At 29.6% G+C, this 23,683-nt stretch overlaps 8 protein-coding genes across 8 annotated transcripts in view; 3 read left to right on the top strand and 5 right to left on the bottom strand.

The window, feature by feature from the left end:
- The window catches only part of LOC129914005 (stage VI sporulation protein D), a 208,497-nt gene that overhangs the window by 115,154 nt on the left and 69,660 nt on the right, over positions 1-23,683 (bottom strand). The gene's annotated exons all lie outside the window — the stretch shown is intronic.
- On the bottom strand, positions 4,823-5,989 carry LOC129914011 (uncharacterized). The gene is made up of 3 exons (XM_055993040.1): positions 5,804-5,989; positions 5,411-5,747; positions 4,823-5,328 (listed from the first exon to the last, which is right to left on the bottom strand). The coding sequence occupies exons 2-3, from the start codon at positions 5,728-5,730 to the stop codon at positions 5,001-5,003; spliced, it is 648 nt and encodes a 215-aa protein (XP_055849015.1). The 5' UTR covers positions 5,731-5,747; positions 5,804-5,989; the 3' UTR covers positions 4,823-5,000.
- On the bottom strand, positions 7,856-8,550 carry LOC129913352 (putative odorant-binding protein A5). Its single transcript, XM_055991972.1, has 2 exons — positions 8,416-8,550; positions 7,856-8,347 (listed from the first exon to the last, which is right to left on the bottom strand). Exons 1-2 carry the CDS (start codon positions 8,548-8,550, stop codon positions 7,856-7,858), a joined length of 627 nt encoding a protein of 208 aa, XP_055847947.1.
- LOC129913345 (protein D3-like) lies at positions 13,291-14,324 on the bottom strand. Its single transcript, XM_055991965.1, has 3 exons — positions 14,265-14,324; positions 13,845-14,039; positions 13,291-13,788 (listed from the first exon to the last, which is right to left on the bottom strand). The coding sequence occupies exons 1-3, from the start codon at positions 14,322-14,324 to the stop codon at positions 13,291-13,293; spliced, it is 753 nt and encodes a 250-aa protein (XP_055847940.1).
- LOC129913341 (protein D3-like) lies at positions 18,337-19,041 on the top strand. The gene is made up of 2 exons (XM_055991952.1): positions 18,337-18,474; positions 18,538-19,041. Exons 1-2 carry the CDS (start codon positions 18,337-18,339, stop codon positions 19,039-19,041), a joined length of 642 nt encoding a protein of 213 aa, XP_055847927.1.
- LOC129913338 (phosphatidylethanolamine-binding protein 1-like) lies at positions 21,008-21,334 on the top strand. The gene has a single exon (XM_055991951.1). The coding sequence runs from the start codon at positions 21,008-21,010 to the stop codon at positions 21,332-21,334; it is 327 nt and encodes a 108-aa protein (XP_055847926.1).
- LOC129913337 (protein D2-like) lies at positions 21,855-22,563 on the top strand. Its single transcript, XM_055991949.1, has 2 exons — positions 21,855-22,001; positions 22,069-22,563. Exons 1-2 carry the CDS (start codon positions 21,855-21,857, stop codon positions 22,561-22,563), a joined length of 642 nt encoding a protein of 213 aa, XP_055847924.1.
- LOC129913330 (putative odorant-binding protein A5) lies at positions 23,080-23,629 on the bottom strand. Its single transcript, XM_055991940.1, has 2 exons — positions 23,495-23,629; positions 23,080-23,442 (listed from the first exon to the last, which is right to left on the bottom strand). Exons 1-2 carry the CDS (start codon positions 23,627-23,629, stop codon positions 23,080-23,082), a joined length of 498 nt encoding a protein of 165 aa, XP_055847915.1.

The following is a 23,683-nucleotide window of genomic DNA, read 5'->3' as shown; positions in this document are numbered from 1 at the left end:
ATTGTTTTAGTGTAGTCTCTAAGACACAAACCAATTTTTGAAATTGAATTCGCTTCGTCTGATATTTACAATAATAACAGGCAGTCAGAAAATGTTTTGTACCTGTCATAAGATTTTGAAACTGTTTTGATATTTTTATAATAATTTGAGGAGCAAAATTTTCGTTTTTGACTATCAACTACCGCGGTAGCCGATTCCATCCCTGGACTTTGTTCTCCTGTAAATATTTAAAATAAATTTGAAAATGTTGTCCTTTGGGTCTAATGTCTAAGTGTTATAACTTCTAATATTTACCCAGTAAGAGTATACGAAAAATATTCAAAGAAACGAACAAAATGATTACTTTTCGATATACAGGTTGGTATTGAAATAATTTGTGACACGACACCCATGAAAGAGCAAGTCCTAGTGACTAAAAACTTTCAACACTTTCTGTAATATTAATCACAACAAAAACATTACTGTTAAAAAAGGAGCCAAGTTCTCCTATGTTGAAAATATGCTGGCACAAAAAGTACTGAGATGTAAAAGTGTACCAAGTTCTAAAGTTTGGGTTCAAATTCGTATCAATAAAATTTTGATTGTTTACTTGGCAATTTTTGAAATAACTTTAAAAATCGGTAATTACAAGAAAAATTGTCAAGAGAACAATCAAAATTTTATTGATACGAATTTGAACCCAAACTTTAGAACTTGGTACACTTTTACATCTCAGTACTTTTTGTGCCAGCATTATTTCAACATAGGAGAACTTGGCTCTTTTTTTAACAGTAATGTTTTTGTTGTGATTTCACTACTTTTTGCAAGGTAAGGCTGTAGAATTGAAAATCTCTATATTTGATGAAAATTCAGTGAAAATGGGCGGTTGCCACGCCCCCTGGCTGAAATTCTCAAATTTTAAATTTTTTCCTTTGTATAAACTACCAACTCTACCATTCTACCAAATTTCAAGATTCTAAGATAATCAGAAGTGCTATATTATATTTAATGAAAATTCAGCGGAAATGGGCAGATGCCACGCCCCCTGGCTGAAATTCTCAAATTTTAAATTTTGTCCTTTGTATAAACTACCAGTTCTACCATTCTACCAAATTTCAAGATTCTACGATAATCAGAAGTGCTCTATAATATTTGATGATAATTCAGCTGAAATGGGCGGATGCCACGCCCCCTGAATTGAAAATCTCAAAATTTCGATTTTTCCCTTTGTATACACCACAAGCCCTATCACCGTGTATTTCAAGTTTCTACGTTAACGGGAAGTTCTCCATAATTTTGATGATCTGTCAGTGAGTGAGTGAGTCAGTCAGTCAGTCAGTCAGTCAGTCAGTTACGGTTTTTGCGATTTTTGAAGCCCTATATCTCAGAAACTACTCATCGTAAAAGGCTGAAATTTTGTGAGGAGTTTGGTTTTGACAAGCTCAATAAATGTAGCGAGTTTGAAATTTCTATCATCTTTGGTGTGGAAGTTAGAGGGGGGTCGAAAATGGCCTGAGTTGTTTCCTGTAAATAAGGGTGTAGTGCCAAAGTTGCTAGAGAACTTGGCTGGGCACTACCGTGCCCCTTGATTATGAAGAATGTCCGAACTACTAAGCAGATATGCAATTTTTTTTTATTGAAGTTTCGCAAGACTTTTTACAAGTAAGTTGTTGTTTCGAACTAAAAAATTAAATTTTAATTTTAAAGAAACTGAAAGCAAAAAAATTGTAAATATTAAAATTGCAAAAGAAAAGACCGATTAAGGTGTTCCGGAATGGAATGAAGATTTATTTTCATAATTTCTTGTTCTTTTTCTTAAATATTAAATAAATATGGCCGAAGGGAGCGAAATTAAAATTTAAGTACCTACTTTTGAAATAAAAATTTGACTTCAAGTTTTCAATTAAAACACCGGCCAAGTTTAAGCTAGTTTGGCGATTAGACGTCTCAGGAACAGCGTCTCTGTAACAACGTTTTCGCCTCACTTACTGTCGCTTCTTATATGTAGATCTCCAAAATCCAGTGCCCTGGGCGGTATGAAGGCGAAGCTGAAGCCTTCCTCTGCTGCGTAGTGCTGAACATGAACAGCTTCTGCACCGTTTTCTGTCTCCTATTGAATTTCCCTAAAGATTGTCTTAGGTCCGACGAAGTTCGTTCCGCTATCGCAGTATATCGTCTACGGAAGTTCTTAGCAACAGATAAACCTTATAAGGGAGAGAATAAAACATTTAGTAGACAAATTAGAAGATTAATTAAGAATGTAAAGCTTTTGAAACAAACAAAAACCCGAATAATTATCTTCTTCGTTGGCCTACCGCGAATTTTAAGAGTGGTCATATTCAATTGAGCGTTCAAAAGACGGCCAGTTACACGAGTCAGCAAAAATACAAAATTGTTGCCTAGAAAATCTTAAATGAAAGGATTAAGTTTTTGAATAGGTACTATTTTTTAAAGTTATTTTCTTATAAAGTTTTTAAATATGATCTAGGAATTTATAAAGGAGATGGCACATTTTTCTATGGAGCTTGGGCCCAGTGTGTTCACTAACGAAATTGGTATCAAATGAAAGGTGACGGTAAGCACATTACGTGGGTAAAATATTTTCAAATTCGTTAGTGGGGTTTTGGAGATATTTGAGTTTGAAGTTTCGGATTTCACAATCAAGATTTCAGCTAATTTTCCGAACAATTAATCGTAGAATGCGTAATAATGGGTGTACAGAAATAATATTGGTATAAAATAAAAGGTATTTCTCTTGTCTATAAATCTGTATCAAAAGTTTTTTTCTTTGTTAAAAAAAAATAATACATATTAGGTATTTACTTCTCAAAAGGTGATTTTTTTAAGCGAGGCATTTGGCACATCGAAATATCAAAATATTCAGTGGTGACATGCACTTTTTTTTTGTAATTTTTCGATAGCTTAATGTGTTACCTTTAATTCTATATATAAAATAGTTCTATAAAACATACAAAAACCTTATAATAAGCAAAATACACAAAAACGCGCTGAAATATGCCTATTAAATAATAAGAATAGAAACTATAGTTCAGTCAATGGGGAAAAATCTGGAAAAAGCTATGACTTGAGCTAAGTTTGAATGCAGTATTGAAGAGGGGTTTATCCCAAGTACAAACTCAGATTGCGTATTGTTTGGTCTTGTGGGGCGACCGCCATTTTGAAAAACGCATTTGTCTCAATATCTCGAGAACGGACAGAAAACTAGAAAGGACTTTTTAGATTGGAAATTAGTTAATCTTTCTTTTTCTAGTACATCATTTTTCTCTAGGAGTTATTATTTCAGAGTTACACTACCGAAAATTGTGTGTTTTTTGATATTTTAAATATTTTAAACAACCCTTAGAGTTAAGTGCGGAATTACTGAGAATGAGATACTTTGCGGTTCTGTTACTCTGAAAGTATAACTCCTAGAGAAAAATGATGTACTAGAAAAAGAAAGATTAACTAATTTCCAATCTAAAAAGTCCTTTCTACGCATTCTACGACTAATTGATCGCAAAAATAGCTGAAATCTTGATTTTGAAATCCGAAACTTCAAACTCAAATATCTCCAAAATCCCACTAACGAATTTGAAAATATTTTACCCACGTAATGTGCTTACCGTCACCTTTCATTTGATACCCATTTCGTAAGTGAACACACTGGGCCCAAAAATGTGCCATCTCCTTTGTATGATTTAAAATGTTTTTGCTTTGATTTTTAATCTTTAATCTTTAATCTTTGATTTTTAACGTATGTATCAGATCGATGTATGAAGATTTTCTCTAAAGCTTTGTCCAATAAGAGCTGTGAAACTAGAAGCTTTGATACGGAGCCCGTTTTGGCTTCGGATGTAAACACAACAACCGTAAGCCAACCGTAATTTTGCCACTTCTATCTAAGCGCAATGAAATTGACTCATGTAAAATTCTAAAATTTATGTTTTGTACTTCGCTACCTGTCAACTTAAAAGTCTTTCTATTTCACCGAAAGAGCCACCCAAATCATCAACACTTCAAATGCAGAGTTTTCTAATTGACATTCGATAATATAGTTCAGGCATTAAAAATGAAACGCTTCTTTTATGTATTTAAATTTTCAACTATATCTTTCTGCAATTTATTGCAAATACGGCTTGTTTAAAGAATTTCGTGAACTTTCCTAGTATTTTTCGATGCTAGCACTTCTTTTGGGAGACTAGAGCTTGGTGCATCAGCGACGCTCCTAAAACCTAGTTTAAGCTAAACAAACCAACAAGTTGCGATTTTTGTTTCAACAGAATTTTTTGTATCAATCCAAAAATATTCTTTTTAATGCAAGAAAAAAAAATGTAGCAATTCATTAGGAGAGTTGGCCTAAACTAAAAAAAAGAAAAATGTTGGTTTTTAAGGCTTACAGGTTCCAGTTAAGAAACAGAAATTTATTTGCTAATCCCCAATGTTAGGAGTATGATATGGCTCTTGCCAATATTTAAGATTCTTGAACCTTCAAATTTGTGAATATATTTTTATTTCCTTATAAATATTTATATTGTAGTTAGAAATCCTTCAAAGTGTTTTTACGATTTTTAAAAGATTTGTAAATAAAAAAAGAATTTTTAACCCTGAATCTTATAAAATATACCTACATTATCTACAAAATAGAATGCACATAAATATCTGTATTTGTCGCGGATGCAATAAAAATAAATTAAATTTTTTATAGCACGAATCATTAAACACCTACAAAAAACAACAATTGTTTTAATTTAATTATAGTCGTATCGATTAATGAGAACTATGTTTAGATGACCTTAGGCCTTGAAAAATCAACATTGACAAAAAAAAAAAACAGACATTATAATGTTTATAAATTTTTTATTTGCGTTAAATTAAGAGCAGTCATTGTCGTCTTGTCGATATTTCTTAAACCTAATGGAATCGAACTTATACTAAAGTTTTGATACAAAAATAAATTCTTTTACGGAAGAGCCTCTCACGAACATTAATATTATATTGTTTAAGGTTTGGCTAATCGCTTTTTAATACCGTGAATCTCTAGGTTTCAGAATTGTATTTAAGAGATTTTCTCCGGGCTGGTTGGCAGGACGTGGGCTAGGTGTCAACGATCTTGTTTTTGGTGGTCCCAATTCCTTATTGCCCACTCTTGAGGTAACAGCACGACGAGCTCTGATCTTTTCTTCCATTCTGCTGTAGACCATGAAACAATTTGACTCACGATAGATTGGTTTACGTCTATCGTTCCATGGAAAGACCCATTGGATGGGTGTGAAATCACGTCTCCATGGTCTGCGAGGTTTGAACCAGAAGTCAACTGTGAATTCATCATCGCTGTCAGCATCGTCATCACTATAAAGAAAATGGAAGAAAAATGATTATGTAACGAAATAGTTTTTTTTTCGGTTGAGAAAAATCTTTCAATACTACTCACCCTCTTACATATAGCCTCAAATATCTTCCTGACTTTCGAATCAAAGCTTGCGCCTCATTAAAAGTCAGATTTTCGGCAGGAGTATCATTAATTTGAGTGATTACATCACCCAAACGGATACCAGCTCTGCGGGCAAGGCCTGTTCTGCTCACACCAATTACGGTAAGTGGCTCGAATTGATCTGTGCCACCGGTTATCTCAATGCCCCAAAGGCTATCGACAAAGCTCATAATCCTTCGATCTGTTTCAAGAGTGTACGTAATACGCACCTCGTATTCAACATTATCAAAGGCATCGGATGTATACTTCGGAACCCTCATTTTTGAACCAAATTATTCTAAAAATATAAAAAATTAAAAAAAAAATTTTTTTTAATTTTTAAAAAATTCTTACTTTTTATTTTTGTAGGAATTGAAAGTTTCTTTTTCTCGTAGAGGAAAAAAAGGTTCAACAAGAGTTTTCACGATAAAATTAATTATCACTATTTTTTACGAATTTATACACCCGATAAACAGATTCTATTGCTGATAATCGCTTGTTCTTAACAATTCGATTAAAATTCAATTAAACTGATTTGGGTCTTTTCCGAGGTATTTATAATGTGCAAAATCATGGTCATTTGATTTTGATTCGATTAGATTTCGTCATCAATGTCAATGCTAAAATGCATTCTTGATGATGAGAGCCAAAGAGGAATTGTAAAGTAATTATAGTAAATCAGGGGTGTTGAGTATTTTATTGGCGTATCATTTAGTTTTAAAAATAAAAACATTCAATGTGGTTTTGATATGCGAAAAATCACAAAATAAAACAAATGTATTACAAAAAATAAGATATTTTTTTTTTTAAGAAACTTTGAAAAGAAATGTGAGAGTTCTTACATCAAAAGTTAAAAATAAAAATATTGTAATATAAAAATATACAATACATAATTTCTAAACCCCTCACAAATAACTCTTCTTTTTTTTATTCAGTTAATATTCATAATTTCTTAGCGACAATTAATAATATTTTAAAAGAACTATCGAGGTCAAAATTAATTTTTGTACTATAAATTCTTTTCGTGTCATCTTTTAAAAATTTTAGATTCCTACAAAGTTGTCGATTTTATTACAGATTTTCAGTTCTTGTTAAATTTTTCTTTAAATATCTATTTTTTGGCCATGTTTTTTGTGAATTTCTTTAAATATTTACTGAAACTTCTACATAAACCATTTTTAGAGAGTTAAATGTTTTTCAAATACAAAGTTTGAAAATCTTCTAAATTTTTAAGCTCGAAAAGTAAGCAATGTATTTTTGATATATGGAAATATTTTTTCTGAAATATTTTTTGAACAGTTATTAACGGTATCTGCCATAAAACCGTTTTTTGGTTTCTGAATATCTCTTAACCGATATAAACGACAATTGTTATGCAAAAGGGCTTACATAGCCGTAATATTAAAATTTTATAAAATTTTCAAAAAACAAATTTTTGATTTTTTTGAAGATGTTTCAAATTTTTTTTTTTTTTGAAAAATCCATTTTTGGAAAACGCTTCAGTGGAATATATCGAAATTTCGTTTTTAGGTGTTGTTTAATTATTTCTTCAAAATGGCATACTAACTTTTTTATTTTTAAAGTCTAAAAGTTTTGAAAAATTGCTTTAAAAAAAAAACGGCTCCAACGATTTTCGAAATCTTTTTTTTTTTAATTCCTTATCAAACAAAATCAGATGACATTCTTCGTTTTGTGATCAAAAGCAATTAAAAGGAGTGTTTCATTAATTACAAAAAATACAGAAACAAATTTCTCAAGTTAATATTCGTTTTATTTTTGTTTTACGAATAAAATAAAATGTTGAAAACTGGATCAATATAATTTTCTTAATTCTGGGTATCAAATCAATAAGAAAAAACAAATTAACTACACAGGCTTTTCCATGGAATTTTAGTGTTCTGATCCTGAAAATACAAAATGTGAAGTCAAAGTCAAAGTCTTTGTATTTGTATTTATTTCGGAATTTTCTCAAAATATACAAATTTTTCTCTAAAAACTTCTTAAATAGTTGCAAGTATTTCGTTTGAGCTCGTGGTAAAGTAAAAAATTAAATTATTTAATGCAAAGATTGTAGTTTTATTTAAAAATACTTTTTAAAAATATACAAAAAATAATGTCGAAATTAGTGAACATTAAAAATATTATGAGCGGAATTCAGAGTCGTTACTCAAGTAAAATTTTTTCTCAAGCACAAGTCTGAGATGAGTTTTCTGAGTTTTTGTCCAAGCATTTACTTCAAAATTTCCTCAGTTGGAATTCTTCATAACCTAAAGTAAAGAAACCCTTAGGTTTTCTTTACGTAGCCAGTATCTGAAGTGGGCCAAACGCAAGAGCAAATGTTCACTTGACTAAAATTTTTACTTGAGTAACGACTCTGAATTCCGCTCTAAGTCAGTCATCAATGCCTCACATCAAACTTTCACAACAATTTAGCTGCTTGTAAAGATCATTCGACTGTTGATCCCAATAGGTTGTATCGAAATTAAATCCAACTGGACTACCCAATTCATATTTAATAGTAAAATTTTTAAGTGAAAAATTAATACGTCCATCAATTGTGTATCTATCGACTCGTTTCTCATCAAATACCAATTTGCTTAACTGCTTGAAGATGAAATAAAAATATCGGTTCATGCCCATATCTTTTGGTGGAGCAGCACTAACATATTCATATAAAACATCGCCTGCTGCAATATCTTTTCCAGGAATATTTCCAACCAACCAAGTTAGAATATCTCTCATATAATTATCCTCTCGGGATGGTCCATCTGGATCAACAACTACCAAAGTGTAGTAAGAATCTTTGTCAGCATTCCAATCTACTTTGGGTTGGTTTTTCGTTTCTGTTGGTGTGATGTTTTTCCCTAAATCCATGAAGACCCCATTATCAAATTCAACCTTAAGTTATAAAAAGATTTTTTTGTTTTGAGAATTTCGCAAAAATTTAAAATAAATATTACACATACCGTAATAACTTCTGGAGTACCTTGAATAACATCTGGGTAAGCTTCTTTAGCTTCTTCCAATCCTTTATTATAATCTCCCGCAGCTGCAAAACTTAGGACAGCTGCCAAAAGTCCTAAAATAACGAAGAATTTCATGGTGTAATTAGTATTTAAGTGTAGAAATGTGATCTCTGTCAACTGCCTACTGTGATAAGCTCTAAAAGAGAATTGCCTTAGTATCTGAAAACAAAACCTAATGAAGACTAAATTCGACGTTATAGTCACACGACTTTTTATTTTACCTTTTGTTTAAGCTACATACATTTGTTTTCAAAATTTTAATGTTAAGGTAGGATTTTGACTTTGATGAATTTATTTAAACAATTTATTTATATTTATAAACACACACTTTAAAGCTGAAATATCAAAAAGTTGTTAAATAAATAAAAAAAAAACACAGATAAAAAAACACAAACTTGTTTTTTTTCCGTATAAAGATATAAAAATGAAAACAATTAAAACATGATTAATGTATCGGTAAATGATATTCTCCAAGCTATTTTTAACGAAATTATAGAGCAGACATTACGAATCTGTAAAAGGGCCAAGAACTTCGAAGGCATTAGATTTCTTTATAACTGAGGTAAAAAAACTTACTCTTAAAATAAAGAAAAAAAAAAACTTGAAAACGATTTTAAAGTGTTTGTAAGTATTTATCTGACAAGATAAGAAATTAAGGCTCAGTGTTATTAACATTGAAGATAATTATGTACATGTAGTTGGTTAGCGACAGAAATTCTATACCTATCAATTATTATTTTTTTTTTATTCATTTCGAACAAAATGTTGCGCATACGCCACGTTGGCCCAATTGAAAACAGTAACAAGAGTCAATACATTTAGTTAGAATTATTTAATGCTATAAATGATTTAATTATATTAAATATATTATTTACATACTTTTTTTTTATTTAAGTTCACAAAAATAATGATAACTATGATTTCCTTTCTTTGTGATTTTTCTCCAGTCAATAAAATTGAAATTTCTTATCAGATTTCGATTAAACGAAATTTCTTTTCAAGACTGCAATTATTGAATTTTGGATTATTTCTTAACAAAAAAAAAAAAAAACAAATCAGTTTTCTTAAACAATTTTTGAGGACCTTTAAGAATTAAATGCGTTCCACGGATTGTTAGTATAAATATAGCTTCGTTTTTCTCCTACTCAGAATTAACACAGAGCCCTGTACTTTTGCAGCAAGAACCCTATATCTTATTTTAAATGGCCTTATAATTTAGTGCGTTTATTTATTTTGTAGCAAAAATGCTTAACTGCGACGAAATAACATAAACAAAAGTTAACAATTCAAGTTCTGAATTTTGTTTTTTGAAGAGTAAAAAGAAAAATTTACAGGCCACAGTTCTTGCTGTAATATAATAATAATATAATAATATAATAATTTTATTCAATTCTTGGTATTGCATATAATAGGTATTAGTCTGTTCATTAAACAAATTAAGTTATGAACCCCTTGTCTTCTTCTTTATGCCTGATTCACAATATTGCGAGACCACGAGACGAGAGCGTTGGGAGAGTAAAATTGATATTCAGTTATAGATGTTTGGCCAGATAATTTCCTTCTATTCACACACATTTTTCTTTATCCTGTCAAAAACAAACAATTACCCAAAACAAATCTTAACATTACCGAATAGCTTACGATTTAAGTGACGAAGAAAAAATCTCGTCTCGCTCTCGTCTCGTCTGCTCGCAACATTGTAAATAAGGCATTAAGTGCAGTTTCAGCTGATCAAGATTGTTAAGAGGTGAATTTTCAGCATTTTAAAAGTTGTGCGTTAAATTTAAGCATGAGTGTAGTTCTTTAATTTATTTATTCATAGAATCCTGAAGTAGGATTTTTAATAATATCCGAAAAGTTTACTATAAAGTTAAAAAACCAGACAAAGACTTAAGAGAGAAAGACATAATATTGTTGATAAAATTGAAAATGGGAGCGGGTCAAAATTCTGGTGTCAAAATTCTGTTTTTTTTTTCCAAAAAATTCTGTTTTTCAAAATTCTGCATTTTTTATATTCTGTTTTTCAAAATTCGGCTTTTTAAAATTCTGCCTTTCAAAGTTCTGCCAGCATTTTTTTTTTTTAAGAAAAAAATTCTGCTAATTCTGTTTTTTTTTCATATCGTTTTCATATGTAATTTATGTTTGGTACTTTCCTGACTATTGACTATTTTATAACTCACATCTATATACCGTTGAAAACTAATTAGAAACGATGAAGAGTATTCCTTAGGTTGGGGTCAAAATTCTGCCGGGGTCAAAATTCTTTTGTCAAAATTCTGCTTTCAAAATTCTGCTGTACAAAATTCTGCTTTTCAAAATTCTGTTTTTCAAAATTCTGTTTTTCAAAATTCTGCTTTTCATAATTCTGTTTTTCAAAATTCTGCAAAAAATTAAAAAATTGTTTGGACAATGTTTAAAAGCGCGCGCTTTTTAACATTTTTCAAACCTTTTTTTAATTTTTTGCAAAATTCTGTAAAATCATCTTCTTGAACAATTATCTGTTTATTTGATTACATACCTACATAATTTGCATTCTTTGAATGTATATTAATTTTTGTTTTATAAATGAATAAATTTGAAAATATTAAGAAAAGGTTTTGAATACTTAACATTTCCGAAAATAATTCAAAATTTTTTAATTTGTCAAATAAAGTTGAATATTCAAAAATTTGAATAAGAAAAGGAATATCTTGTATCAAACAACATCGGTTCCAATAAGTTACAGATTTTATTTGAAAGAAAGTCAGTCTTTGCATTTTAAAAAATATTTGCGACACTTAAACAAAATAAATTGCACGACTGGGGTCGCACGTACTTGCTCTTATGCTTAAAGTAACTATAATGTTAAAGCTTTTTATTCAAGAAATTTAAAATTTGATATTTTGAAGAAATTTTATAAGTAGTATAAAAAAATTAAATCTGTTTTTATAATTAATTAAACTCCGTTTTAAATTATCTTAAAACAAAAAACAAATATGCCATTTTATTTCTTGTATAAAAAGGTATTTTTAGAAAAAAATTTTCGAAAATTGTAGGAGCCGTTTTTTAAAAAAATAATTTTTTATGTATAAAAATTTTTTAACATTTTAAAAAAAAAAAGTTGGTATGCCATTTTGAAGAAATAATTAATTTACACATAAAAACTAAATTTCAAAATTTTTCATTGATCCGTTTTCAAAAAATTGATTTTTCAAAAAAAAATTTTGAAATATTTTTTAAAAATCCAAAAATGCGTTTTTTTAAAATTTTCTAAATTTTTAATATTATCTTTACTTACACACGTTTGTATAAAAATTTTCATTTAAATCGGGTTAATGTTGTACGAGATATTCAGAAATGAAAAAACCCGTTCTATGACAGGTACCGTTAATAACGGTACAAAAAATATTTTTTTTATTTAAAAAGTTGGCTCTTATGTGTAGTACTACACACAAAAATTTTAATCAAAATCGTTAGAGCCGTTTTTGAAAAAAATTAACTTTTCTATTTCCGTTATATGACAGGTACCGTTAGTTTTGGTCATAAAAAAAAAATTTCAATTTCCCCTCTAAGGAATCACCAAAAACTGCTAACTACCAAGTTTGAAGAAAATCACTTCACTCGTTTAGGCTGCAGCTCCAGATAGAGACAGACACACAGACAGACAGACAGACAGACAGACAGACAGACAGACAGACAGACAGACAGACAGACAGAATTGCCGGACCCACTTTTTTGGCATTCTCCAACATCGTAATGTCATGTAAAATTGTTATCTCGAGTTCGATTTTTTTTACGAATCCTAAACTTGCCCTATAGTACCTATATCGCAAGTAAAAATTTAGGAAAGTGCCAATGTTGAATTACATTAATGAGGTGTATTTTTCTTTAGTCAGCGCATATAATATAAAAAAAAACAGAATGGGCAGAATTTTTTTGTTCAAGTATAATGCTGGCAGAATTTTGAAAAGCAGAACTTTAAAAAGCAGAATTTTGAAAAGCAGAATAGAAAAAAAGCAGAATTTTTGAAAAACAGAATTTTCTTTAAAAAAGCAGAATTTTGAAAAGCATAATTTTGAAGCCAGAATTTTGACCCGATCCCGTATTCCTTTTCTTAGTTAAATTTTTTGATTATTAATTTTTATTTGAGACATTAAATAATTTTAACTATCATTTTTAGAAGATATTTATTATTAAAGACCATTTTTGAATATTTTTAAATTTATTGATTTATCAAAACAATTAATATTACAAAAATTGACATAGTATCTACCTATTCGTAAGTAAGTAATTTCATATAAGCAGCTAATTTATCGAGATGATGATTTTACAAAACTCTGAAAAAAAAAAAATAAAAAAGGGTTTCGAAAACGTTAAAAAGCTGGCGCTTTTAAACATTTTTTTAAGAATTGTGTAAAACAGTACTATGAAAAGCAGAATTTTGAATAACAGAATTTTGACAAAGGAATTTTGACCCCGGCAGAATTTTGACCCCAACCCATTTAAAATCTAAAAATGTTGCTGTTGCAAAACTATTTGTTATATTTTGATTTTATGTAGGTACTTTGTAAAATAATTGAGGAAAAACGATTCAACGAATTTTCGTTCAGTTTCTTTTTGAAATGCTCAAACCTAATTATTACGCTTTTTTAACTTAATCTTTCTCAAAAATTCGTCGTCAGGGACAATATTCTGATTTCCGCTATGGTAATTTACAGTAGATCATTTTTCAAAAACAACTGGTTGACAATCTCTTTTACATCAAGAGAGGTCAAGAAAAATTTGATCTATCATAATAAGGCTACGATAACCTTTCTCATAAACTCATTTCTTTATTCAATCTTTGTTCAATTCAAAGCAACATTGCAATTGTTCATAAACTTCCAAAACAAATGAATCATATTGAGTGCGATAATAATTGGCAGCTACAGGATTACCTAAATCATATTTCTCTACAAATTTAACAAATGGAAATCGTTGACGTCCTTCAAAATGATACCTATCTATTGGATGTTCTTCAAATTTAAGTATACCAGGTTGTTTATAAACAAGAATCACATATCTATTCAATCCACGTCCTTTAGCCGTTGCAGCAGGAATATACTCAAATATAGCTCTTCCCGATTTAACATCTTTACCAGGAATATTTCCAACCATCCAAGTATTGAGTAAGGCGTTAAAAGGATCATCTCTTCCAGGTGCATCTGGATCAAGATTTAAAATTGTATAGAATTCATTTTCATCAGCATCCCAATCGAGAGTTGGTTCGTTTTTGGTTTGAGTTGGTGTTAATTCATTTCCCATATCGGCAATCACATTATTGTCGAATGTAATCTTTGAAAGTTTTTTGTTTGAAATTCATTCCATGAAATATTTTAAGAAAAATATACCTTTAATAATCCGAAAACACTATTCGTAGCTATGTCATTTGAATCAACTCCAGAATCATGCATGAGCTGTGTGACATCAGAATAATAAACAGAATTAACAAAGCCAACAAGGGTTACAGAAAATAGAAATGAAATTGCAAATATCTTCATGTTAAGGTTAGTGGATGGTTCCGAACTCATGAACATTATCGGAAACTAAAAACAGAGTTCAAAAAGTAAGCATTTTTATATGATAAAAACGAATAGTTTTTTTCTTCACGTTTTTTTTTTAAATTAGGTTCGTGGCACGATTCAAAAATATAGTTTAATTTGAAATTCGTGCTTAACTAATAAATTGTATGAAAAGAAGTGTCATGCACAAGAGCAAATCACAAACAAAATTAAAGTCGATATTTTTGTTTATTTTTTGCTTTGCAGAACCCTGTTCTGTTGATTTCCAACTGCAATATCTTTCATTTTAAGTTCAACTTTGTTACCCATTTTTTAAACTTTTTACCTTTTTTTTATACGAATTTTTTGAAAAACACTACTATCAAACACTGATTTATTAGAATCACTTCTTATAGCACTACGTGAATTAAATTTAATCAAAATCGTTAGAGTAGCCTTTTTCGAGTAACTTGTAATAAGTCAAAACATTTATACAGGGTGTCCCAAAAGTAATGGATCAAACGAAATATGCTGATAGGTTAACTTAAGGGCCCTCAGATCCTCAAATCCTTACGGTTTTCGATTAAATGCAGTTCTTTTGAAATTTCGAAAAACCCCTACTTTATGATTTTTCTAAGTTTTTTTGTCGTTGTTTTTCCAAGCATACTTTAGTATTCGGGTCATATCTTGAGTAATAAATGTGAAATGAAATTTAGAATAATTTGTCTGCATCACTTAAGATGTTAAAGTGCAATGAATCAAAATATTTTTAAAAAAATGGATATTTTGAGAACAATTTCTGGAAAAAAAATTCAAAATATTTCGAACTCTCGTAGTTAAAAAATTTGTATGTGTAGTCTGATTCTTAACAAAGATTATGACCATTTTTGTAAAAATAAAAAAATTCGACTCTTTTTGTTACATTTCGAGATTTTTTATCCTCTTAAAAATGAATAACACAATTAAAATTTAAATAAAATTATTTTTTACTGAATAATTTATTTTTATATTGAACATGTGAAGGAGAAATGAAGATTTGTACTTTATCTTTTATCATTATGATCACAAAATTTTTTCTTTGAGCAATTTTTTTTTCAGCAATTTTCTTTAAAAAATTAATTTTTTTTTAAATATTTTGATTCATTGCAATTGATTAATTTAGCTTTCAGATGCCTGTTTTTTTTTTGTACAGATTGGTCAGGCTTGAAAAAACAACCACAAAAACTTTCAAAATCCATATCTAAAAAAACCTATCCATAAACATTTTTTTAAGATAAGTTTTTCAAGGTTTCTGGTCTAAATCTATACGAAAAGTATAACGGCACTTGGTGTCCAAAAATTTTGTATTTTGTTCTTAACAAACACATTTTAATCTCTATACATAATAGAGAAGAAACTATTGGATGAGGACATCACCATAGTCGTAGCTAGGATTTCATTTTGGGGGGGTTACCTCACACCGAACAAACATTTTTTTTAGGAATCACAAAACTTTTTTTATCAACTAGATGTAACTGCAGCCGATTCTTAGTTCCGCTAAAGCAAATGGTCATTAGAACTGTAACGAAGCGAAAAACTTTCCAATATCCTTTTTAAGTATTTTTTTTGGAGAGAAATTCGTAGTTAAAAGTTTAAAATACATCTGCTTACCGTAGAAGAATTTAAAAATGTACTGAATATAAATTGGCCGAATATTCGGCGGCATCTCTTGTTTAAATTGGAACAAAGAGTGATAAGTTGTTTGCTATGAAATTTTTTAAAGAAATAAATTTGAACCATTCTTATGCTTTATACAAAAAATTAGTTCGTACAACTTTATTATGTATAAAAACATTGAAAAATGAAATTTTTCTCGCACGGAAATTTTGCAGCAAAAAATTGATATATTCTATTATATCAATTAAGTTCTAATTCTAATTTTTGACACTATTGAAATGAATAAAAAATGTTCAGCTATTAAAAATTTATTGGGTTAAATTTGAGTTAATTTTTTTTTCGCAGATGGTTTGGCAGAAAAAATTTTAAACAATAATCCACACAGGTACTAACCTCAATAGTGTCAAAAATTTTACACGTGGTTAACTATTTAACGCAATTCACACACGGCCTAAATTAAATCGGGAATACTACACTGAGGGAAAAAACGCAACGTAAGATGTAAAATGTTCAACGTTGATTTAATGTTGAAAAAATTAACATGATACTTCTTCAAAATAAAATTGAAACAACGTAAGAAATTTTTTTATTTTTGTCCGACTTCAACTTTTGTTGCATTTTATCACTCTAATTTTCAACAGTGAGATAGCAAGTTGGTAAAGCATTCGCCTAGTAACCCAAGAGTTGTAGGTACAATCCCCAGCGGCTGCCCATTTTTTCTTTTTACTTGCGATATAGGTACTATAGGGCAAGTTTAGGATTCGTAAAAAAAAATCGAACTCGAGATAACAATTTTACATGACATTACGATGATGGAGAATGCCAAAAAAGTGGGTCCGGCAATTCTGTCTGTCTGTCTGTCTGTCTGTGTGTACCTCGAGCTACCGCCTAAACTAATAGAGCGATTTCCTTCAAACTTGGTATTTAACAGTTTTGGGTAATTCCCTAGAGGACAAATTAAAAATTTTTTTTAGGACCAAAACTAACGGTACCTGTCATATAACGGAAATAGAAAAGTTAATTTTTTTCAAAAACGGCTCTAACGATTTTGATTAAAATTTTTGTGAGTAGTGTAGCACATAAAAGCTTCCTTTTGAATTAAAAAAATTATTTTTTGAACCGTTATTAACGGTACCTGCCATAGAACGGTTCTTTTGATCTATGAATTTCTCGTAAACGACAAAACATATTTCGACCAAAATTTTTGTACAGAAACATTTAAACTATCGTTATTTAAAAAAACTTTTAATTTTTCAAAAAACACATTTTTAAAAATAATAATAAATAAATTTTTTTTTTTAAATCAATTTTTTGGAAACGGGTTAGTAAAAAATTTTGAAATTCCGTTTTTGTGTTTAAATTAATTATTTCTTCAAAATGGCATACCAACTTTTTTTTCGAAAAATGTTAGACATTTTTTATATATAAAAAATTATTTTTTTTTAAAACGGCTCTAACGATTTTCGAAAAAAAATTTCTAAAAATTCCTTTTTATACAAGAAATAAAATGGCATACTTAGTTTTTTGTAAAAGATCATTTGAAACGGTATTTAATAATTTATAAAAAAAGATTTTATATTTTTTGTGCCATTTATGAAATTCCGTGAAAATATCAAATTTTCCCTTATTTAGTTCAATAAAAAGCTTTAACATTAGAGTAACTTTTACCATAAGAGCAAGTACGAGCGACCCCAGTCGTGCAATTTATTTTTTAATAAATTGATGCTTTTTTTTAAGTTGAAACAACTTTGATTTAAAGATGTTTTATAACAGTAAACCACTTTAAACTAAAGATGTTCTACTTTGATTTTAAAATTTTCGTCTTCAACGCAAAATCATTCCGAAAAATAGTTGAGTCAACGTGGTTTTCGTTGATTTTAAGTTGTTTTTTCCCTCAGTCCCCCAGTGTGAAAAATAAATAATCCAAGTTGTTTGGCATGAGCTAAGTATTTCACTTTGAAATTAAACTATAAACTTAAGTTGTTTTATTTTCGAATTTGAAACAATTTTAAAATAGAAAGCTAAAAATATAACGCAATGTTTTACATAGGTACTACACTCTCCGAATATAAGGGCACCTATATTTTCGTTTATATAACCCCCCCATAAACCCCCCCCCCCCTAAATACGGCTATGGACATCACCATTTATGAGGAGAACACCAATGACAAAGTGGTCACCCGATTTTCCACCAACATAGGTTCCGTTTGTAAATTTGTATTGAACTAAGCGCTATAAGTTTCTTAGGAGAATTATGAAGAAACTTTTCGTTTTGACGAAACTGAGTATTTGGAATGCTAAAAAAAGTTTTAATTACTTGCGTTATTTGTCTTATTGTCTTAGTTTTTTTTTCAGTATTTACATAGTTGAACCAAATTCTAGTTATCTTCGCAGAAAGGTGACATAATTTTTAAAATTTTAGCAAATATTTACATTTTAATGAGGTATTTAGTTTAAAAGAGGCATGTGAGATGTGATAGTTGTTGCTAACTAAATCATATTTATATGAGCAATTTAAACAATAGATTAAATTCGCTATTATGTTCATTGGTACTCACAAGTTGGATATTTTAAGTTTATTACAATTCTTTTCGTTTAATAAGTTTAAAACACTTTTGGAACTTATTCGAAGCAGATCGTTAAGTAAATTACATTTTGCAACAAAAGTGTCTTAGTTCCTGCCAATATGAAAAAGTTGATATTATTGATTGCTGCAACATTTGCCGTTGCTTCGGCTAAAACTGAATCTGAAATCACTAAGAAAATGAAAGAATTCAAAATTATACCAGATATTATTCCAAACCAGGTTCCAGAATTATTGAAGGTTATTTTAATTATAATATATTTGGTATTCTTTAATTTCATTTGCTCTTTTCGTATTTTCTAGATAACATTTGATAGCGGAGCATCTGTTAACATGGGCAATGAAATTACACCCTCGGAAGCAAAAAACCAACCTAAGGTTGAATGGAATGCTGATAAAAATGCCTTTTACACCATAGTGTGTTTTGATCCTGATGCACCTTCACCAAAAAATCCTTCTATAAGTAATCTTGTAACATGGTTGGTTGGAAATATTTCTGGTAATGATATTGATTCGGGATATGTTCTTGCTGAATATTACGCTATTGCACCACCAAGAGGAAAAGACGCAAACCGAGGAATCTTCGCCCTATTCAAACAGCCAAGCAAACTTAATTTTGATGAGAAACCAATTGATAAATATACTATTGAAGGACGTACTAATTACCCGTTAAATGAATTTACGGAGAAGTACGGATTGGGTGGACCTGTTGCTGGAAACTTTTATTTGACTAAATTTGATAGTTATGTGATGGAAGTTTATGATATGCTAAATTGTTGTTTCGAATATAATGAACCAGAAGAATAATTGTTGAATATTAAATAAATGTTTGTAATAGTTCTGCCTTGGTGCGTAAAATGTACCTACATATTTCAAATAAGTTTAAATTTTCTAAAAGTCAATTTGTTTATTTTTTTATGTTTCAAAATTTTTTAAAATATCTCATTCATTCAACAAACATTCAAAGTAAAGAAAAGGGTGTTGCAAATTCGTCAAAAATATTTTATCTATAAAAATGTTAATAGTGAAATCATTTTCGATAATCCATACGAGAGTCCACTTTGTCAATCATATTTATACTTTAAAATCATAAACCAAAAACGATAGAAAAATATTACAAATGAATACATTGTTTTTTAAATTTGTGCTCTATGTCATACTCGAGCCTAGATAGTCGCTCAGAAACAAAAAACTGGTCCTTAAAATACAAATTTATTAACAATTACAATTAAAACACCTTAATAACTTCACTTTAGTCGATACACTTATTTTTCAAATTTTTTTAGCCTTATTTAATTGAATTCTCAAGAGGAAGAGATCATATGTATGTATTATAATCCAAAAAGTATTTCATTTTCAAATAACTGTTTTTATTGTTTTCAAAGTTCAATAGTATTCATTGTTACAAAAAGTTTTAAGTTCTATTTACACAATTTTTTGTAATTAAATATTTTCCATGTTAAAACCTCTTCGAAAAGGTTTGAACGAGACCGTCTTATAACTTAATCCATGCTTGATACCTTTAGGCATTGTAATAGCAATCATCACAGTGTACTGGCCGATCACTGTGCACACAAAACACAATACCCGTTGCAAGATAACATACAAAAAAAGAAACGCTAGTTCTCTACAAATTCTTAGGCCATAGCAATTTTTGAGAGTGAAATTATAACCAAAATGGGAGTATTTGTATTTAGTTTTAAATGTTAGTTTTAAAGTCTTAATAAAAGAACTGATGCTCTGTCATAATAGGGCTGTTAGAAGAAATTGTTTTAAGCTAGGTATAATTATAGAAGATTCTATTAGGTCAAAAAGCATCGTGAGACATTCTAGTTGTCACCCACTAGTCTTTAAGAGCTCAAATTACCAAAGACTAACAAATTTGGGTATATTTTTTTTTATTAACATTTTATGCATTTTAACAATGATGCTCGAAAATAATTCAAAATTCTGCCAAAAACCGGAACTACAAAATTTAACCAAAGGCACACCTCTACATAAACAACAAGGTTACTGGCTTATTTTGAATGAGTTAAAATAAACTCATTTATGTATCTTATTTTCCTGGGTTTTTTGTTACTGCTAAGCTAAAACAAATTCTATAACTACCTACGCAGAAGGGGGCATTAATATTTAAGCTCAAAGCAAATATTTGCTTTCTAATGGCGTAGGTATTCAATTTTTGTATGAACAATTCAAACAATATAGGTAATTCATTATTATTTTACTGTATGCTCTGCTCATGTTCACATTTACATACACACTTGTGTTTACATTATGCTAAAAAAAAGCTGAATATTTAAAATTCAGTTACAGTTCTCACTATTTTATAAGTTTAAAACTTTGTAGAAAATTATTCGAAACGGATCGTCGAAACGGATTATCCTCGCAGTGTGAAAAAATTGTTTTGGAAATATGAAAAAGTCGATATTTTTGATTGCTGCAATATTTTTCGTTGCTTCGTCAGCTGAATCTGAAATCACCAAGAAAATGAAAGAATTCAAAATTATACCAGATATTATTAAAAGCAATGTTCCAGAATTATTGAAGGTTAGTCTTTCATGATTTCACGATTTTCTTTTCTGTTTTGTAGATTACTTTCTATAGCGGAGCATCTGTTAACATGGGAAATTAAATCACACCTTCTGAAGCAAGAAATCAACCAACGACAGTAGCATGGAATGCTGATAATAATACCTACTACACCATAGTGTTGTTTGATGCCGATGCACCTTCACCACAGGATCCTTTTCTAAGTTAACTAGTAACATGGATGGTTGGAAATATTTCTGGTAATGATATTGATTCAGGTGATGTTTTTGCTGAATACTTTGCTGTTGCCCCACCAAGAGGAAAAAATTTACATCGAGGAATTTTCCTCTTGTTCAAACAACCTAAGAAACTTCATTTTGATGAGAAACCAATTGATAAGTATACTGTTGATGGACGAGCTAGTTATCCACTAAAGGAATTTTCCGAGAAATATGATTTGGGTGGACCTGTTGCTGGAAACTTTTATTTGTCTAAATTTGATCAACATGTGATGGAAGTTTATGAAATGCTGAATTGTTGTTTCAAATATAATGAACCAGAAAAATAAATTCAAGTACGTATCTTTTGTGTCTTTTTGTGATAAAAAAAGAATATATGAAATTTGGGAAGAATTACGCAAATAGATAAAAAAGGTAAAGGTTAAAAAATTGGTAAATTTAACCCGAAATGTGACAGAAATCCAGATGTTCCTTATGACATTCATGACATATATTAAACTCATTTTTTTTTAATTTAATGCCCACCATTTTAATAGAGCTTTTGTTAAAAAAAAACTTCACTTCAAGCAATATTTGACACCCCAAGTATGTCATAAAAAGTCATATAAATTAAATTTTTATCATGGCAATTACTCCACTCCTAAGTTGAATAACTTGAAACAAATAAATATTACGTGTTGCGAAGTATACATCATACTCATATCTAAAGGTGCTGACTTGACAAAACAAAATTGCTTAAATTGTTTTAAATTTGCACCTGTTGAAACATTGAATCTCCGTCATTGATCTGAAACAGTTCTTTCCACTGTGAACAGTAGAAGACAGTAGTTGATTATAGAATCCAGCAAGATGAACAGAATTGTTGTCTTTCTCTTGGTAGTTACTACTTCCAAAGTATGCTTATCTCAAGAAAGTGAATCTGACATAACAAAGGCATTAAAAGAATATAAGGTTATACCCGATGTGATTAACGAAGATGTACCAGAGACATTACAGGTAATGAAATCCTCTACAGAATCACATTTGATCATTTGTTTAAATGCTATTTTATTTGTTTTTTAAGGTAGTTTTTAATAGCGGAGCAATTGTTGACAAAGGAAACATAATCTTACCCTCTCAAGCCAAAGATCAACCCTTTGTAGATTGGAATGCTGATGAAAATGCCTTCTATACAATTATGTGTGTTGATCCTGATGCACCTTATCCTGAAGATCCATTTTTAGGCCAACTAAATACATGGACAATTGGAAATATTCCTGGCAAAAATATTCTTGCAGGAGATGTTCTTTTCGAATATATAGGATCTGCACCACCAAAAGGTGCAGATTTAAATCGATACATATTCCTGCTTTATAAACAATTGGGAAGGATTGAATTTGATGAAACATATGTTAGTGACACTTCGATTGAAGGACGAGCTCAATTTTCAGCAAATTCGTTTGCTGAGAAATATAATTTAAGTCTTGTAGCAGCAAATTTTTATCGTTCCGAGTATGATGAATATGTTGATGATCTTTATAGAAAATTAAACTGTTGTTTTGAATATAATAAAGAATAAAAATGTGCATGTAGTGTAGAAAATTTTGTTTACAAAACACAGTGGTTTGTACTTTTGCACGGACTTATTTAATTTTTTTTGGTTAATTTAATATTGCGGGTCAGTCACCATACGCAACTAGCAAAATCAGACTTACAAAATAAATGATTAAGTTGCTCATTTTGGTTATACCTACCTCATTCGAAATCATGAGAATCAACAAGAACGAACATTTATGGAAAAACTTTAGTTAAACGACAAATTAGTATAATTTTCACAACGAATTTTATTAAACCAAGTAAAACTTTTTTGTAAGGACTTAATATCAAAATTATTTTACCTTGTGACAAGGTTTGATAAATAATTAATTGAAGAAATGTCTCAGCATTGTAAAATTTATTCTTCTGTTAGATTATATTCAAAACAACAATTCAGTTGTTTATAAACTTCCAGCACATAAGGATCAAATTTCGTCACATAAAAGTTTCCAGCCACGGGTTCTCCTAATCCATACTTCTTCGAAAATTCATTGAACGATTAGTTTAATCGACCTTCAACAGTATATTTATTAATTGGTTTTTCATCAAATTGAAGTTTCTTTGGTTGTTTGAACATTAGGAAAATAAGTCTTTGCTTTTTTGTCTCTCTTGGTGGTGCAGCAGCAAAATATTCAGCTAGAATGTGTTCTGCACCAACATCTTTAGTAGATATATTTCCAACCATCCATGTTATAATGTTGCTTATAAATGGATTATCTGGTGTAGGTGCATCAGGACCAAAAGCCACTAAAGTGTAGTAAGCATTTTTATCACCTTTCCATTCTACTTTAGGTTGTTTTTTTGCTTGAGAAGGTGTTATTTCATTTCCCATGTTAACAGATGCCCCACTATCAAAGGATATCTAGAAAACAGAAAAGAAATAAATGAAATTTAAATAGTTTATTAAAATTAACCTTTAATAATTCTGGAACATTGCTTTGAACAATATTTGGTATAATTTCAAACTCTTTCATTTTCTTAGTGATTTCAGTTTCAGCTGCAGAAGCAACTGTAAATATCAGAGCAATCAATAATATCAACTTTTTCATTTTTGTAGAACTTAGAAAGAATTGAACTCGAACTTTAGATATCCAAATGAGCAT

This window comes from Episyrphus balteatus, chromosome 3 (genome assembly GCF_945859705.1).
Source record: "Episyrphus balteatus chromosome 3, idEpiBalt1.1, whole genome shotgun sequence".
Classification (NCBI taxonomy): Eukaryota; Metazoa; Arthropoda; class Insecta; order Diptera; family Syrphidae; genus Episyrphus; species Episyrphus balteatus.
This window is presented reverse-complemented; position numbering and strand designations above follow the sequence as displayed.

Bases quoted from the DNA above. Each gene is read 5' to 3' on its own strand.
- LOC129913352 (XM_055991972.1), bottom strand. From the start codon at position 8,550: ATGAAATTCTTCGTTATTTTAGGACTTTTGGCAGCTGTCCTAAGTTTT. The intron at 8,348-8,415 runs GTATGTGTAATA...TTATAACTTAAG, and splicing joins GTACTCCAGAAGTTATTACG to GTTGAATTTGATAATGGGGT.
- LOC129914011 (XM_055993040.1), bottom strand. From the start codon at position 5,730: ATGAGGGTTCCGAAGTATACATCCGATGCCTTTGATAATGTTGAATAC. The intron at 5,329-5,410 runs GTGAGTAGTATT...TTTTCTTTATAG, and splicing joins TTGAGGCTATATGTAAGAGG to TGATGACGATGCTGACAGCG.
- LOC129913341 (XM_055991952.1), top strand. From the start codon at position 18,337: ATGAAAAAGTTGATATTATTGATTGCTGCAACATTTGCCGTTGCTTCG. The intron at 18,475-18,537 runs GTTATTTTAATT...CGTATTTTCTAG, and splicing joins AGGTTCCAGAATTATTGAAG to ATAACATTTGATAGCGGAGC.
- LOC129913338 (XM_055991951.1), top strand. From the start codon at position 21,008: ATGGTTGGAAATATTTCTGGTAATGATATTGATTCAGGTGATGTTTTT.
- LOC129913337 (XM_055991949.1), top strand. From the start codon at position 21,855: ATGAACAGAATTGTTGTCTTTCTCTTGGTAGTTACTACTTCCAAAGTA. The intron at 22,002-22,068 runs GTAATGAAATCC...TTGTTTTTTAAG, and splicing joins ATGTACCAGAGACATTACAG to GTAGTTTTTAATAGCGGAGC.
- LOC129913345 (XM_055991965.1), bottom strand. From the start codon at position 14,324: ATGGGTAACAAAGTTGAACTTAAAATGAAAGATATTGCAGTTGGAAAT. The intron at 14,040-14,264 runs GTTCTGCAAAGC...CTCTGTTTTTAG, and splicing joins TTGGAAATCAACAGAACAGG to TTTCCGATAATGTTCATGAG. The intron at 13,789-13,844 runs GTATATTTTTCT...AAACTTTCAAAG, and splicing joins GTGTTTTCGGATTATTAAAG to ATTACATTCGACAATAATGT.
- LOC129913330 (XM_055991940.1), bottom strand. From the start codon at position 23,629: ATGAAAAAGTTGATATTATTGATTGCTCTGATATTTACAGTTGCTTCT. The intron at 23,443-23,494 runs GTTAATTTTAAT...TCTGTTTTCTAG, and splicing joins ATGTTCCAGAATTATTAAAG to ATATCCTTTGATAGTGGGGC.